General features: G+C 41.1%; 1 protein-coding gene across 1 annotated transcript; it reads left to right on the forward strand.

Moving 5' to 3' along the window:
- Positions 1-7,248: 7,248 nt before the first annotated feature.
- On the forward strand, positions 7,249-17,512 carry LOC109470154 (lysyl oxidase homolog 4-like). Its single transcript, XM_019768936.1, has 12 exons — positions 7,249-7,267; positions 9,914-10,003; positions 10,368-10,551; positions 10,829-10,979; positions 11,192-11,414; positions 11,817-12,140; positions 12,857-12,952; positions 13,425-13,805; positions 15,330-15,635; positions 16,003-16,107; positions 16,436-16,652; positions 16,776-17,512. Exons 1-12 carry the CDS (start codon positions 7,249-7,251, stop codon positions 17,095-17,097), a joined length of 2,418 nt encoding a protein of 805 aa, XP_019624495.1. The 3' UTR covers positions 17,098-17,512.
- The last annotated feature ends 1,004 nt before the right edge of the window (positions 17,513-18,516 follow it).

The raw sequence follows: 18,516 nt of genomic DNA on the forward strand, positions 1-18,516 counted from the left end.
GTTAAAACGTTTGTGGACTGTTTAGTTGTTTACACAAATTCTTTCCGATTACAGGGACTACATAGGCTGGCCGCATCACATGAAACCACAAGATATCCTTCCGTCACCTACTGGCAGTTACAACATACTTTGTGATCACGTGGTTTATGACGACAGGATATTGCGCACATTGATGCCTGACGACACCGTTTCTATCGCCATCTTGAGAGAACCCATAAGGTACAAAATCGTTAATCAATACAGATTAAAAACACGTGTAAGTTTAACCCTAAACAGTACACCTGGGGTCCGCGCGGACCCCAGCACTATATATTCTGTAATATTTTTTTTTTGTTTCCTAAGATTTTTTTTCTGAAATTTCAGGTAATTGTCACCCACAAAGTTTTCCCTCAATACATGCAGAAAACTCAGTTTCCCACCTTTCTAAAAATTTTTATATCTTATTTTTTTGGGGGTCCGCGCGGACCCCAGCCGGCTTTCGATCGTAATGGATACACTGGCGTTCTTATACATTACTTTATTTCCGTTTTTATATGTTTTTATGCAATTATCGTATGGCCACCAAATCTACAGATATTGGTGTACTAATAGAATTAAATTGTAACAACTTTGGTGTAATTATGACGTCATATGACGTCAGAGCTACTTATATGGTCCGCCATTTTGGATTTTGACCAATGACGTCATCAAATTAGCATACATTATGAATATTAAATGATTTACCTTATCTTTAATTATATAAGATGTTAATAATGTCAGAAAGGAATTGTTATTTTATAGAAAACCAAAAAAAAAATTATGTTTAAACCAAAATTGATAGATTGAGAAACACGAATCTAGGTATACAGTCCCATCGGTAATAATGGAAGTAATGGGGTGATAGAAATATTTTTAAGCTTATTTTTCCGAGATACATCGTGATTGTACATAGGGCCACAGCAAGTAATTTTGTATGGATGACATCAGCGCGCGCATTGATTTTCGCCTGACTTTGCCTTCTGACAGTGGTCAATATGCCGAAAATAGGCGAAGATGTCTGTTGCCATGCTGGAAGGTAGATAGCAGATAACTATGAAGAGAGGAGACAAGAAAAGGCTCTGATTTAATGTTTTGTTTCTTACGTACTTTGATGCAGTGATATGTGATGCTGACTGTGTATATGTGATGTTCCCACTGAATCAAAATCATTTGTACAATGATTGAGCCAAAATTTTAAATGGTAGGAACCTTGTTTTTTGGTCCGCCTTGTTTTTTTTCGCCCGCTCGCATTAGATTTGGCGTCTGGGGAGGATGGCATCCGTAAAATTTACTTGATGTGGCCTAGGAAAAGTCCATAATCGTGTTTGAACGGATATGAAAGTAGACACGACTGTTTAATAGTTCGTGCACGTAAACTTTAACTTTACGCAAACAGTAACTTTTATACGGCATTATTTCATACGTATGGTAATTATAAAATCATTATTTTCACCCGTTTCTCTCTAGCCATCTCAAGTCGGTCTTCCATTGGTGGCATTTGGAACAAAAATACAACATTACCTCGCGCTCCGGAAGTGACGTCATTTCTAGATTCCTCGACAGCCCCATGTTCTATGAGACGAGATTTTCGTCCGACGTCGACAGCCTCCGTCCTTTCATGTACACCCGGAACTTTCAGTCCTACGACTTCGGATTCCCTGTCCATCTGTCAGATCAGGAAAAAGTCGTTCAAGAGTTCCTAGAGACCGTCAGGACTCAGTTTGACCTTGTGATGATCGTGGAATATTTTGACGAATCGTTGATTTTACTAAAGCGTTTGCTTTGTTGGGATCTTGTGGACATTTTGTATTTAGGACTGAGACGATCCAGGTCATATTCGTACAAAAACGCACAGGTTTCAACAGAAACTGTAGAAAAGCACCGTCAATGGAGCAAAGTGGATTACAATATGTACGATTATTTTAACAAATCTCTTTGGGAAATGATCCAGAAAGAAGAGCAACGAGGATTCCATTCAGAACTCCGTCATTTTCAAAGTTTATTAGAAGAAGTTAAACAGTATTGTTCAATCTTACCTGAGGGATACATACAGAGTTTAAAGACCATTCCAAAGAAAATCATTCCAGCGTCTCAATGGAATGAAGTAATACCTTTGGACGAACTTTTCTGTCTGGAATTGAGACTGGGCTGGGATGACTGGGAGTACGTTATAAAGAGCTCTCATCTCGGACAGTTGAGACAACACAATTCGTCTGGTTTTGATGTAAGCTTTGTTCAAGTTCCTCGGCCGACTAACATCATGTCAAGAATATTACGTAAGACATTTCAAGTTAAGGGTCCGAAGTTAACATGTGCAAACCGATCTACTTATTGTACACTAGAGAATCGAGCAATGAATAAACTTTGAAATATTCTATCGCAAAAAAAATATCGTATATGTATATAATATATACATATCTACAAAGTCGCTCCGAAACAGTAGGGTTCTTTAGACTCCGGGAGAACATCTTGTGTTACCCAGAAAGTCCTCATGTAGTAATCAGTTGGCTGCTTTATAAAGCCACGTAAACGGAATTGGAAAGTTCCGTACTGCGGCCAATCCTCCGCGTGCATTGTCGTGTAGCCCATCTTTCTGAACTCATTCCACACTAACGGTAAGACGTCACAGCTTGTTGAATTTTTCACTCCCGTCTTCGTGTTGGGCAGCTCTTCCTCGTGAAACCCTGTCAACATGCCGAGGAACTGCGCCGTCGTGGCGTCACCGATTACGTGATAACCCTTCAGAACGTGGCCCTCCAAAGTCTCTGTGAAATATTTGAATGTTTTGGGCAGTTTTCGCATGAAATTCATCCGAGAAGTTAAGTCCAACCCGACCATGAGGACGCTCATACCCTGTCCAAGGGCCGTCTTCATTCTACCGTCCTTCTCTATGTCCGCCTTTTTGTCCTGGACCAGACCATCGTTCCTTATTACTTGTGCGAAAACGTTGTTGTGCCCTCTAAGAACTTTGACCAATGATTGACTATTTTCATTAAACACACTCTCTTGTAATTAACAAGTGACCTTAGCAAACTCGTCTTTGAATGGAAATTGTATAGTTTGTTTGTTGGACACAAATACTTCTGTGATCTGTGGTACATAGGTTTCTGTAATCACTTCGCCTCTCGATTCTACAGTACTTGCAGCTGAGTAATGTATGTGTTGGTGGAATGGCGCTGAAGATTACTTTGATTGTATCCCAAGGAGATTCTTCTGTCCGCGAGTTCCTGTCTAAATACGTCAGGTAGTTGATAGAGGCATGTCCGCAGTACAGGTGTGTTATATTTTCGAAAAGGTGGTTGAATTCTGCGCTCTTCATCTGTAAGTCCGGGTACTTACACAACGGCTGTTCTCGACTGTAATGGTGACGAAATCCTCACCAGTTTCTTTGTTGCTTGCTACACTACGGAGATCCTTACCGCTTCGTGAAGTTTGTGTTGGCGGTTGTGCAGGTTTCCCATCTTGGGTAACCCCCGTGTGCACTGCGGTCTCTTCTATTTTGAGTACTTCTGAATCCTTGGATCAATTTATGACCTCTCTATTGCAAGACAGATATTGTGTGGAATGAAATAGGCAATATTCATTAATACTCGTAGCTTCTTTAACAAACCACCACCAATAAAGAAGAGGGCTAGTTGTATTGATGGTGTTCAGCACCAAGGACAGGGCTAGTTATGCATGCAAGGGCACAATTACACACAATCGCAATATGATTTGTCATGAGTTGTGAGGTTGCATTTAATTCAGCTAGCTATGAATATGTATGTTTTATTTATGATTTTTGACTAGTTCTGGTTTCCTGTCCAAAGTATGGAAAGTCGGGGCCTATAGTCTCAAACAAAACTTTCCGCACATTGTAAATTACTCCTATAACTCGATCTTTTCTGCGCACGAAGCGGAAATTTTCTCCTCCGCGAAAGTGAGGTTGCCCAAAGGATCATGTTAGGCCACACCGACTTAATTTTATGGATGACATCCGCGCGCGCATTGATTTTCGCCTGTCGCCCTCAAAAAAAAAAAAAAAAAAGATCACGGCCTCCACCGAGGCTCTGGCCTGGCTCTATGCCTGGGTAGTCCATCAGCGACAAAACAGAGCCGAGCACCCAAGCTATCGAATTCGAAGCTCCACGACTCAAGAACTCAGTACATAAGTATTGTACCGATTCATAAATGCCACAAAAAGCCAGCATGTGCCGGCTTGTCGTATACGTCACTATGTACTGTCGGGAATTCACAATACCAGCTTTGTATTCCTGTGGTTCAGTAGCATTTTTATTTTTAGCCGGAATTTTTTTTTCTTCGCCCGCGCGCACTAGTTTGGGGGTCTTCAGAGGATGTCATCCATAAAATTAAATCGGTGTGGCCTTATCTTGGGAAAATGTTCGACGCCGCTCTCGCCTTAACTTGATATTTCCTTTGATAGACGGCTCGGCAGACTGACTGGGCGTAGAACTTGCTGTGGCATCTCCGCCGCGGATGATGGAAAGGTGGTCTCTGGGTTCTCTGGCGCTGCTGGCTGCACAGTCTCCTGGGCTGGCTTAGCACGGTCTGAATAAAATTATACAATGCGTGGATACCATGTGCATTATACGTTATTATCATATAGCCGGGTGACGTTGGCCAATCAGAAGGCTCCATTCCACATTCCTTATGTCGCCGTAATGTCACAAATAGAGTCAAATAGAGTCAAAATCGGGTATTTATTCATCCCAATCCATACATTAAACAAACCCAATAATCACCCGCATATGACCTCAGGTGACCCAATAGAACACGGTTCTAGTTCTAAAAAAGCCAAAAATAACTTAAGTTGTGTTCCATAAGAACACCTGTTCCCTGCCTGTGACCCAGTTAACGTGAACTCTACCCAGTGACCTCAGGTGACTCCAGATGGAACTATGTTCTATGTTCTATTCAGCATGTGCATTGTGTCACTTACTGCATCAGTTTGGATAGGCTATCGTGTAAGCTATATGATAATAGCGTTAATGTCCCGCCCTTTCTCGGTGAATATGGTGTGATAAAGCCTTGTCATTTGCTATAACCACCTTATAAAGCCACCTCGTTCGCTGCGCTCACTTCGTGGCTTTATTCTGTGGTTATAGCAACTGACAAGGCTTTATCACACCATATTCACCTCAAGGCGGATCATTAACCCTTAATTATCATATAGCAGGGTGACGTTGACCAATCAGAAGGCTCCATTCCACATTCCTTATGACGCCGTAATGTCAAAAATAGAGTCAAAACCGGGTATTTATCTCTCCCAATCCATACATTAAACAACCCAATAATCACCCGCATATGACCTCGGGTGACCCATGCATATAGAACACGATTCTCTTCTAAAAAAATCCCAAAATAACTTGAGTTGTGTTCCAATGACTCCCATAAGAACACCTGTTCCCTGCCTTGGACAGCCGCTCCGAAAGTGTAGCCGTCGTGTGGGGTCGTGTGGCGTAGCGGCAGCGTTCTCGAATCGGAACCAGAGGCCCCGGGTTGGAGTCCTGACATGCCACCGATCTATCTTGTGCCCTTGGGAAAGGCACTTAACACGACTTTCCTCTTGCTTTACGTATCAGTCAACAAGATGATCGTACAGCGCTGAAATTCGGTCTTCAACATAAAGAGACAAAACACGACCTCATGCTGGCTCCACTGACAGTAATTGTTGACAGAATACGAGCGAAAAGCAAACAACAGAATCTGTTCCCAAAAATCACATATTCTACTTCTACTATTCTACTACTACCTTTGGGAAGGACAAACCTACATTACATCTTTAAGGACTAAACCACAAGTTAAAATAGTTGCGTCTACGATATGAACAGGGGCACAAAATGTCACGGTCATCTTTGATAGTAGCTGTCACGGTGTAGGTCAACAACCTTCGTCTTGTTGTTAAAGAACTACATTGACTCACTCACTCTCACTCTCACTCTCTCCCATAGCTTAGTCAGCCGTCGGGGCAGCATGATGTTTGGCCAAGTTCTTCCACTGCTGGCGGTCCTCCGCCAGTCTGGCCATCTGGCCATCTACATTGACTACGCCGAAAAAATATAGAAAATTGAATTTTCCTTTTCTAGCTGTATATCCTACTTCATTTATATTCCACAGGACAAATATTGCTAAGCCCTACACAATTCCATGTGTTTTCATTTTGTCTTTGGTTATTAAATTTTGTACTTTATATGTAAAGTTGTACTGATATTTAGCATCCAGTGTGATAGCTACAGATTGCATTTATAATTCCTTTTCCTCTCTTGCTTCAAGTATCAGTCAACAAGATGATCGTTTAGCGCTGAAACTCGGTCTTCAACATAAAGAGACAAAACACGACCTCTTGCTGCCTCCAGTGACCCTAGTAATCGTTGACAGAATACATGTACGAGCAAAAACCAAACTTCAGAATCTGTTCCCATTAATCACATACATGTATTCTACTTCTACCTTTGGTAAGGACAAACCTACATCGCATCTCTAAGGGCTGAACTACAAACTAAGGGATTTGAGTTGTTTAAGATGATATCTTTTACTGCTCAGACAAACCGGCCCCCCAGGCACCAATTGCATCGTTATTTCTTCCTTCTGCCGAGCGACATGACAGTGGCAATCGGGAATTATCGGGCACGAATCTGTCCCATTCGCCAAACTTCGGTTTGCACCCGAAGGTCTCCGATGAGTTCCGAATCTCCAGGTATGGCTAAAAATACGACTGACGTATGAGGAAATGGGTGTTTTTAACCAATCAGGGAACAGAAACGTTGGGTTAGAAGTGACATCATATCTTTAAAGTCAGACAATTAAATAGAGGGCTTTGGCCTGTTTGTCTAAATGTACTTTTTAGTACGGGTATATCTATCAATAGGCTCCGAAAAAATGAACGAAACAATTACAGCGATGTTTAACATAAACTGACTCTTTGTGTTTCAAATTTGGTGTTCAAGAAAAAAAAATATCAAGACCCCGAAAAAATTAAGAAATGAAGAAAACACAGCAACGTTGACGTTTCCATGCCCGAACGTACTGGTCTGTTTCTGTGTCTCCTTGTATCGTAAGTCTTAGACGTATTTCACCGTATCGTGAGCCATGAAGACGTTGAATTTGTATTTTGAGGCATTTTTATACATCAGTGATTCCTGTATAAACACAGCACCCTAGCACGCCTACGTTTTACGACCGTAACAAAGTAGTTACACACAGTGTCTCTAAAACCGGTCGTCCCTGTACATGGGTGAGGAGGTCACAGGTCAGGGTGATATTGGTGTTGACATGATAAGAGCCAAAATCAAACTACAATATCCGTTCCCGCCCGGGTTTCATATCTTTTACTATCATCGTAGCAAGGAACAAACCAGTATCTTATTTTAAAAATATGAACCGTTAAGGAAGTGGTTCGGGTTGTAAAAACGATAGTTTTAAGTTGTTAATGATCAGACGACCAGCTGAGCCCCAGGCAAGTGTAGCACTAATTATACTTGCATTGCTACATTCGGTCACGAGACTCTTCCAAGTATGGCCTTCGTGGATCATCGGGCCCATTCGGCCAACTTCGGTTTGTGCTCGTCACCTGTCGGGCATGAGCCGACGGTCTCCAATGTTCTCAGAGTTATAGGGGGTGTGACGTCATGCAGTGTGAAATATATTCTATACTGTTACGTTGTAGGAATTGTGGCATATAGAGCAGAACATATTCAACATTTTGTTCTGTATGATCGCTGTGATTATGCCGACATGTCGGTCGTTAAGATAGTTTCGTCTAAGATATGAACAGGGGCACAAAAAACGTCACGCTCATCTTTGATAGTAGCTGTCACGGTGTAGGTCAACAACCTTCGTCGTGTTGTTAAAAGACTACATTGACTACGCCGAAAAAATGTTGAAAATTGAATTTTCATTTTCTAGCTGTATATCCTACTTTATTGATATTCCACAGAACAAATATAATTGCTAAGCCCTACACAATCCCATTTGTTTTCATTTTGTCTTTGGCTATTATTTTATGTGTAAACTTGTACTGATATTTAGCACCCAGTGTGATAGCTACAGATTGCATTTATAATTCCTTTTCCTCTCTTGCTTCAAGTATATCAGTCTACAAGATGATAGTTTAGCGCTGAAACCCGGTCTTCAACATAAGGAGACAAAACACGACCTCTTGCTGCCTCCAGTGACCCCAGTAATCGTTGACAGAATACGAGCAAAAACCAAACTTCAGAATCTGTTCCCAAAAATCACATATTTACCTTCGCCAAGAAGGTTATGTTTTCAGTAGCGTTTGTCTGTTTGTGAACAGCATAACTCAAGAAGCTTAATATGTATTGTCATGAAACTTGGTAGGTGGGTAGGTCTTGATGAGACCTAGAAATGATTAGATTCTGGGCCCCCTGGCGGCTTTTGTTGGTACTGCAGCAGAACTTCCGGTTTTGATATCTCGCATTCTGGACATGCTAGAGTCACGAATTTTGGTTGGTAGATAGCTCTTGAGGTGGGGAAGAAGTGACATGAGTTTGGGCCCCCTAGCAGCTTGTTCTGGAACTGCAGGAGCGTTTCTTGAAAAAATCTCCGAAGGTTGATAACTCAAGAACCGGTTGACGGATTGTCATGATTTTTGGTATGTAGGTAGCTGAAGTGATACTTGACATAATCAGATGACAATTATCCAAATTAGGAGCTAATTTGCATAATTAATGAGGACATTCTATAAATCTGCTTCGTTCGATTATAGGACTTTGAAACACTTGTGACATGTAATTGAGAACTAGAAAAACATCTGAGGATATAGATTATGTAAATGAAGACCTAATTTACATAATTAATGGAAAATTGTTATAATTTCATGGTTGTAATTGCTGGGAATTTCATACTTGCCGTATTTGGAAGTTAAGTGAAGGTGAACATCAATGAAGATAATTTATTCACATTATGAACTCATTTGCATAATTTATGAGGAAGTGCTAGAATAGCCTACTTTGTTAAGATAAGGCTGCCATTGGGTAGAGAATATGATCAACTGATGTAATCCATGCATATGACGCTCTTATTTGCGAAATCAATTATTAAAATTGTATAATTCGTCAAAAGCAAGGGTTAACATCATTTGGCGATGGTATGAGATCGTGGAACTCTTGTCTACTTCTACCTTTGGTAAGGACAAACCTACATCGCATCTCTAAGGGCTGAACTATAAACTAAGGGATTTGAGTTGTTTAAGATAATATCTTTTACTGCTCAGACAAACCGACCCTCAGGCACCAATTGCATCGTTACTTCTTCCTTGTGCCGAGCGACATGAAAGTGGCAATCGGGAATCATCGGGCACGAATCGGTCCTATTCGCCAAACTTCGGTTCGCACCCGAAGGTCTCCGATGAGCTCCGAATCTTCAGGCATTGCTAAAAATATGACTAACGTATGAGGAAATGGGTGTTTTTAACCAATCAGGGAACAGAAACGTTGGGTTAGAAGTGACATCATATCTTTAAAGTTAGACAATTAAAGACAGGGCTTTGGCCTGTCTTTCTAAATGTACTTTTTAGTACGGGTATATCTAAGAACAGGCTCCGAAAAGATGAACGAGACAATTACAGCAATGTTTAACATAAACTGACTCTTTGTGTTTCAAATTTGGTGTTCAAGAAAAATATATCAACACCCCGAAAAAATCAAGAAATGAAGAAAACACAGCAACGTTGACGTTTCCATGCCCCGAGCGCGCTGATTATATTTGTGAGGGCAGATGACTATGTATTCAAGTTGTATACTTAAAGTTTGTCCTTTTGATTTGGTTTCTTTGCGTATTTATCCCAATATATGTTTTTCCTGTTACAAATAGATTTATTTAAAATGTGTATCTATGAGTAACGAAAGTTGTGGATAATATGCCTTTTTAATAGCAAATTCGGTTACAACGTGGCCAACTACATTAGAGACAACAATGTTGACAACCTTGGCCCAGACAACCGAGGATCCGATGCCTACTATTGGTGGGTTCATGTCTCACATGATGTTTTCCAAAATTATTGCCTTGTCTGCCTGAATGGCTTAATGATGTACATTGTATACACTGTGAAGCTGTGGAAGATGTTGAAATTGTCGAGTAAAATGTATTCAGAGTAGTTCAACACGCAGTTCCTGTACGTAACATGTTTGCTTCCGCTTTGCTTGTTACGTTAAAGTACTTGCAGAGGCAAATTTGTGACTGGAGTCCATAAGAATACTATTATCATGTTGCGTGAATGGCTGCTAATGGAAAAAAGAGACTAAAATTATAGTGGTACATTTATATTGCACTTCAGCATACTTGGGAGTTTTGTAAAACCTACTAAGTAGTATTCCCCAATCCAACAGTTTTCCCGACGACTCAGCCGTGTGACTTGATGCCAGACCTGTTCTTTGTTCTGGACGGATCTGGAAGTGTGAGCGTCTCAGACTTTAATACAGTCAAACAGTTTGTTGCAGCAGTGGTCACGGGTTTCACCATCGGTTTAAGTGATACTAGAGTTGGTGTACTTCAGTACTCAAATTTCAACACGTAAGTGATTTTTGCTATCCTTTTTTGCAAGTACAACGCTAACGCCTATTTGAATACAATTTCATGGTAATTACCATAATGTAGGCAAATGTATTCCAAGTTCCAGAAATCATAAAAAGGGAGAAAAGACACTGAATAGATGCATAATTTTCCGAATGACAGCCACAGTTACCCCTGAGCCATACGTTTCTAATTTTGACCTCAATTATCAATGCATTATGTTTAAAGTGTGGGATTGAAAAGTACTGACAGAATTTGTCGTATTTCAAATATCCAGACTGGGGTGTAATCTGGGAGACCATGCTGATGAGTCATCTTTCGTCAACGCCATTAACACCATGACACGCCAGGGCGGAGGCACAAATACTGGGGCTGCTCTGGAGTTCGCTCGGCAAAACGCCGCCTGGAGGGCTGCACCTACTCCAAAGGTGGGTACAAGTTGTTCCCATTTTATGGGTTCAGGGTTAATATAAAAGTGAATGTTGAATCCTAACCTTTGAAATCATAATCAAATCATAATGAAATTAAATGGTATATATAGGTCGTAATAATGTCTCCATTTAAAATACATGCACAGTACTAGCAAAAAGATGCCAAAATGTAAATTGTATAATAGTGACTGAAAGTTTAACTTTTCCAGATTATGGTAGTTTTGACCGACGGACATTCATCGGACAGTGTCGCCGCGCCGTCCCAAGCTCTGGCCGCAGACGGAGTGACCGTCTTCGCTATCGGTGTGGGCAACTTTGACCATTCAGAACTACTGCAGATTGCCAACAACAACGCGGGGCGTGTGTTTGAGCTGACTGACTTTAACCTCCTGGCTCAGAACATCAATTGGATTGCTCGCGCACTTTGCAAGGGTGAGTACAGATCAGAGTAAACACTTTGGATTTGACTACGCTAATGGCAGGGATCAAGATTGGAGTAATTTTGATGGTTAGATCTTACAATCTATTGTTAAATAGAAGGATTGTATCAGTGGGAAGAACCTCCCTATTCAAAATCCTGGCTACGGGCATGATACATTTGTAAACAATATTTTCATTGAATGCCACTAGTATTGTGGTAAGTAATAGGAAAATGTTGTATTTCGGTATCATGTTAAGATTCAACTGTACAGTCACAGTGAGTGGTCGCCTTACCCTTATAAAGGGGAACCAACATTTTCCCTATGGATCTCTGTCCACGCACTTTTCAGAAATATGGCGTTTTATGTTTATTACTACGTTTATTTTACGAGTATTTCTTCCCATGCACCACAGCACAGGAGCCGGGTCCCCGTCTTGTTGGAGGATCCGGTGACCACGAGGGAAGGGTGGAAGTTTTCCACAACGGACAATGGGGAACGATATGCGACGACAACTGGAGCCTTCAGGACGCCAATGTCGTGTGTCGCCAGCTGGGGTTTTTTGCAGCTGAAGCAGCGACATGTTGCTCCTCCTTCGGGAGGAGCTCGAGCTACGGGCAGATCTGGCTGGACGATGTTGCCTGTAGTGGAAATGAACCGAACCTGTACAGCTGCAGCCATAATGGATGGGGCAACCACAACTGCGACAATTACGAAGATGCCGGAGTCGTCTGCACCCGTAAGTTGGATTACATTTGTTTCTTACTCGTATGTGTAGCTAGGTCAAGCGACTTGTTTCTTGCTTTGCTTTGCTCTTATATCATGATATGTTTCTTATTATATACTGAGGAGTATGGATCATGAAAGACGGCCATCCAATCAGCAAAGAAAGTATATTTATCTACTGAATTTGTAACCCCTTAGGTCTTACCAGCTGCTATGCGTGATAACTGTTATGTTATGTAGTATGTAGCCGAAAATATTCAATGTAGATATACATATCTATTGCTTTACATTTGTAGGCTGTGGTAAAATTATGACTCCCGTAATTTTCTCTTCTATTGTTAGCTTTTTTTCCGGTTCAGATTCAGTCGTCTTTTTATGTTTTTAAGTGAAAATTATACTGTCTACATTGAATTAATGATGATATGTAACTATTAGTCTGGAGGGAAATGATGGGAGATGGAATTTGTTTCAAAATTGTGCTACTTAAAGCTGCATTATGTGTCTTTTTGACAATACAAAAAGTATATTTTCCATTCTTTTCTTTACATAGTACGTTAACTTAACCCTTTAGTATAATTCCAGAAGTCAGAAATGTGAAATAATGACACAAATGAGTTGAAAAGTGATAGTAACACCGAAATTTAGTAGAATTAGAATATATCAAATTTTTGCGTAAAAAAGTTACATAATGCAGCTCTAAAGTTACTTTTGGTAAATTGGCTCTTCCAGAAAGTCAATCGACACAAGATCCGTTGACACCAGTTACTACAACATATCCCTGGTCTGTAACAACCCAAGGGCAGGTGACAACACCTGTTGATGTCTGTAAGTTTTCTCTCTTGGTCTTAAAGACTGCATAATCATCTTTCCTTTTTATGAATGGCATCACGTCTTTTTATGAATGGCATCACGTTAGCTAATATACCTCTTAAAAACTAGTGGTCACTGTCTGTCATATTTCATAGAAAATACGACCAACCTTCAACCTGCTGCAGATTAGGAGCAACCTTAATTAGACGAGCGAGCTTATGATATTACTGGCTACTCATGTTGGCATTGTCGACGTGTAAATTGTTGATTGATTTAGACACACTTGCTTAGACAACAAAACACACTACTGTAACAGCACAATGAGATATGGAGTAGACAGCAGTGAACAGAAATGGGATGTACATGTAAAAGTCGTGACCTAAATTACAAAGTACCTGTACGATTTCCAATCTATTCACCACACCAGTCCAATAGATAAACAGTGAGATCAAATACACAGAAAGTTTAAAATGGATTTGTGTTACAGATCCTTGCAATCCTGGTGAATACCATGTGTTGGATGAACCATGGCAAAACTTTGGACATGGCCTCCGTAGTTTTAATTGTTACAGTGGCCGGAACTTCAACGGCGAGTGGTACCGCTTCATGGGTTCAGCCGGGTCCCAAATGTTAGCACGTAATCCCGAGAGGTATTACACCTGCGGCACTACATATCCCCTGTGGATGAACGGAACGCATCCGACAGTTGCAGACGGAGAGGTGTCTCGTCAGTTATGCACTTACCAGGGCAGCAGCTACCCCTGCAGGTACCCAGCAACCATTCAGGTGAAGGCGTGCCGGGCCGGGTACTACGTGTACAAGCTGCACAGGACTGGTTCCTGCCACTATGGTTATTGTGGGGTCACAGGTGCGTCATTTCCTTTGTTGCAACTTTTCCCTTTTGTTTTCGTTTAACCCTATCTAGACCGGGGGGGGGCTAAAAGTGCCCGCGCCAACTTTGATGTCGATGTCACGTAGCGTCTGAACGGCTGGAGCTAGAACCGCCAAACTTGGTGACTTTTCCTAAAATATTATTGGCAAGAATTCTATATTGTTGGCAACAATTCTGTATCAGTGGAATAAAATTATGATTTTTCTTGTTGCCATGACAACGGGTTTCTGACAGGCATTTTTTGCTAAATTTAATAATTTCCGTTTCAACAACAGAATTTTATGGGCTTTATGTCAAGTTACACATGGTTTCTAATATTTATGACATCTCATATAATTATATGTAAATTTATCATTAAAAATGCATAATTTATGCTAATGTGATGACGTCAATCCAAGATGGCGGACCATATCACTAGATCAGGTCAATACAGCTTATTTTCCTTAAAATTTCATCAATACTCCCATTTCTTTTTTTACAAAAAAGTTCATATGAACGTCTTTAGTATGTTTACAATGTATTTTAGGCTTTATCCTGAAAAAAAAACACTTTTTCAAAATTCGAGATTGATGCTCCAAGATGGCGGATAGATAATATATGCATGACGTCATTTTATGACGTCACCGATGTTGCTATGGGCAACATAAGACTTAGTACACCCTAATATTCTGTCATAAACACTTTTGGTAAAGTTATGTGTATACCATTTAGTTTTCAGGGAATAACCTATCTAGACGGTTTTGGCGGATAAAATCACACATTAATGACGTCATAATGACGTCATATTACGTAACAACGACATAAAAATTGTACGTATGATAAGTTTTTACTAGTACACCATCCTCTGAAAATTTGGTGGTCCTACGATATACCGTTCGCGAGTTCTGAGCGAGGGGGCGGGCCGAATGAGCCCCCCCCCCCCGGTCCCACCAAGCCCAAAAAAGCCCGGTCTAGATAGGGTTAAAAGGTGTAGATCATAGACCCTTTCAAATGATAGTTTTGAAATGTATACGCTAGAAAGTAATTGTACTTTGACCCCACAGATGAACCTCGTTGCCTTGCAACATATATTAAGCACTTTTTATTAACATATATTAAGCACTTAATATTTGCAATATTAAGCACTTTCATGTTTTGCAATGTTTAGCGTTGACAAGGAGCCACACATCCCAGCTATTTTTGGGTAATATCTATCTATTTATGTATCGGTTTGGCTGTTCAACCCTCACAGCCAGGGCAGCCCAACTAGCCAGTGACTATTATAAAGGGCTTGCCCTACTGCCTGCTGACAAGACGTGACAAAACGTTACAGCAACATATAACCTGGTTAAGCAATCTACAAAACTTCGGATGATATCAGTCCAAATCTTATCGTGTTGCTGTGCTTCATTTTGGATGATGAAACTTAGACAGTTATAGTTCTCGAGAACTTGTTAGGAGACCAATACACACACCGTCCAGAATGAAAATGTTTCAATGAGCATTTTGATGTTTGGTTAGGTGTACGACTGGTTAATGGAACCGGAGACCATGAGGGTAGAGTGGAAATTTACCGTGACGGCGAGTGGGGGACCGTCTGTCACAATAGTTGGGACCGGAACGATGCCCACGTCGTGTGCCGTCAGCTGGGGTTCCCTGGTGCTGAGAGGGCAACAACTGGAGCCTCCTTCGGGCAGGGGACTGGACCGATCTGGCTGGATGATGTAACCTGTAGGGGAAGTGAGTCAGATCTACAAACCTGCAGCCACAGCGGATGGGGCCGCCACAACTGCGGGCATAATCAAGATGCAGGAGTTGTCTGTACTGGTAAGCTAGTCAGTGATGCTATTTGAATGTCTTTCATTGCATTACAGTATTTTCTGCCCTTCTAATTTCACCGGGAAGTTCAAAAACAATGTAGTCGAGTAAAGAGATTGCTTCTTGTACGATACGTGTATTCAACGATGTCGAATCATCTATTGACATGATGCCACCATTAGAGTACCTGAACTGTCTTCTACATTCAGAAAACATAATAGGATTAAGCCCCTAAAATAGGCCAGCCGTGAAGTCCGATACGACGGCTAAGGATAGTCTTCAATTGAAGATATCAAATTTCTAAGTCTCGATCGTTACATGTCATAGTCTGTATCTCCATCTGATTCTGACATTTAACTGTTTCCCGTCTTCGCAGACATAATAGACTGCTCTCAGTATTATGCGTCAGGACAGAGAACAAATGGAGTCTACCCAGTTGGTTCGACGTCCTCCGGTGTACAGGCATACTGCGACATGTCAGGTACCGCATTAAGGAGCACTAGATGGGAGTTAATTAAGGGTGAATATGGTGTGATAAAGCCTTGTCAGTTGCTATAACCACCGAATAAAGTCACCGAGTGAGCGCAGCTTTTAAGACTCTACTGTATGTCCAATAAAAGAATAACTTTTTGGGTCATTGTGATTTCGACGAATAGGGAAACATTATGGAGGGAAGAGCTTCACTTGGTTTTCGTTTATATGTGTGATTACACACTGGTATGAATAAAGAGGTATCACGATGCTAGTGTTTGGGGTAGCTTACATAGATATTAGTACATTTGTACTTTCCTTCTGGTGCCTTCCCACAGGCGGAGGCTGGACCGTGATCCAACGGCGGCAGGACGGGTCGGTTCCCTTCAACCGGACCTGGGAGGAGTACAAGCACGGGTTTGGGAACAAGAGCGGGGAATACTGGCTTGGGAACGAGAACATCTACCTCCTAACCCAACAAAAGAACTACGATCTGAGGATAGATATTAAAGACTGGGAGGGAAATCGGCTATCTCGTACGTACAGGAGCTTTATGTAAGTATATTCCAGTGATAGATATCTTTTCTTCTCAAAATAAGGAGAGACGAAATACATATTACAGAATGATTACATTGTCAAGTTGTTTCCATCTCAAGCCTACAAAATTTTCCCATCCAGAATGAGGGGTGAGGCGGACAACTACCGGCTTTGGTTTCTGTATTCCGGTACCGGGAATACAGGAAACTGGCCTATCCATCGCGGTCAGAACTTCTCCACCGTGGACAGGGACAACGATTACTGGAGCGGCGGCCACTGCTCTCATGAAGAGGGAGGAAAGGGCGGCTGGTGGTTCAGGGAGTGCGGATTCCCCAACTTCAACAGTTGCTACCGAGGAAGCTGTGAGAGTTCCTGTTCAGGTAGAGATGGTCTGAGTTGGCAATCTAATGAAGGCAAGTGGCACCTGTTGAAGTCTGTTACTATGAAGATAAAGCCACGCTAAAACATTGTTGAATGGAAAGGAATGTAGCCTATGATATCTGATTTATCCACGTTATCATGACGGTAATAACACATACTTCACAATCTCGACATATGATCAATTAAGAGAGAGAGAGAGAGAGAGAGAGAGAAAGATTAAGAGAGATACAATTGTATTGTTACAGCCAGTTTAGTATGTTAGATTGCGGATTTAGTGATCATGAGGTGATATGATTGAGAAGACCATACAGATGACCAAGTAACGCTCTAGACATGCCATGTATATAGTTGCCATGTATTGTAGTACTGCTGCACTAGCCGGTGAGTGCCTTCTTATTTAGCATGCAACACCTATCTATATAGTATATACAACATTATCAGACCTAAGGCCACACCGATTTAATTTTATGGATGACATCCTCTCAAGACCCCCAAAGTAGTGCGCGTGGGCGATTAAAGAAAAAATTCCGGCCAAAATAGAAATGCTATAAAACCACAGGAATACAAAGCTGGTAATGTGAATTTGCGGCATACATAGCCGACACATGCTGGCTTTTAGCGGAATTTATAAATCGGTATGTGTTGAGTTCTTGAGTCGTGGAGCTTCGGTAGCTATGGTGCACCCCCCCCCCCCCCCCGAGATATAGTTACCACCGGCTCGGTATTGTCGCTAACTACCCAGGCCTAGAGCCTCCTTGTTTATTTTTTTTTTATTTTTTGAAGAACAGGCGAAATTCAATGCGCGCGCGGATGTCATCCATACAAATAAGTCGGTGTGGCCAAACTCAATTATGGTGATGATTCGTTATTATATCTACTAGTATATTAGGAAGCTATAATTGTAACATCGTAATGGTGACCCTTCCTCTATTGAAAGGGAATGGTGGATCCGGATAGTAAGCATAGATTGTTAAAAAGTTGGATAGACAGAAAACAGAGTTTATAAAGCATGATATATATAAGTATATCACTTACCTGCCTTTAGTTAGATCATTGTGTTCAGTATATTTTGATTATCCAGATATATTAATCCTCATACTACCTTTGCTTTTTAATACATTTTTCTCCTTTGGTCGGAATATTCTTCAATCAGTGACTGTTTTTGTAAGGTGAAAAACACGTACTACCAAATTTTCGATGTCAATTGTTGTGTTCTCGCGAGAATAGGTCACTCCGTGATCAAGATGTACAGTGGACATCGAAAATTTGGAGGTACGTGTTTCTACCTGTCAAAAGAGTCACTGATTGAGGAATATTCTACTAACTGTTAATTTTACGTGACGGATGAACCTCTTCAACGATTTCTCTCTTTGTTTTCTCCGTATAACTCATTTAATTTCTGTAGTGTTATCTACCAGTACTATTTTCGTCCTTAGTAGTACGTTAGTACTAGTATCCTACATACATTTAATATCTTAACGGTGGGAGATTTACCTACATA

The sequence above is a fragment of the Branchiostoma belcheri genome, unplaced genomic scaffold (genome assembly GCF_001625305.1).
Source record: "Branchiostoma belcheri isolate BF01 breed outbred unplaced genomic scaffold, Haploidv18h27 scaffold22, whole genome shotgun sequence".
Taxonomy (NCBI): domain Eukaryota; kingdom Metazoa; phylum Chordata; class Leptocardii; order Amphioxiformes; family Branchiostomatidae; genus Branchiostoma; species Branchiostoma belcheri.

What these genes read in the sequence shown, in the direction of transcription:
- LOC109470154 (XM_019768936.1), top strand. An exon ending in GGATCCGATGCCTACTATTG is followed by an intron (nt 10,004 to 10,367) that starts GTGGGTTCATGT and finishes CCAATCCAACAG; the next exon opens with TTTTCCCGACGACTCAGCCG. An exon ending in GGCATACTGCGACATGTCAG is followed by an intron (nt 16,108 to 16,435) that starts GTACCGCATTAA and finishes GCCTTCCCACAG; the next exon opens with GCGGAGGCTGGACCGTGATC.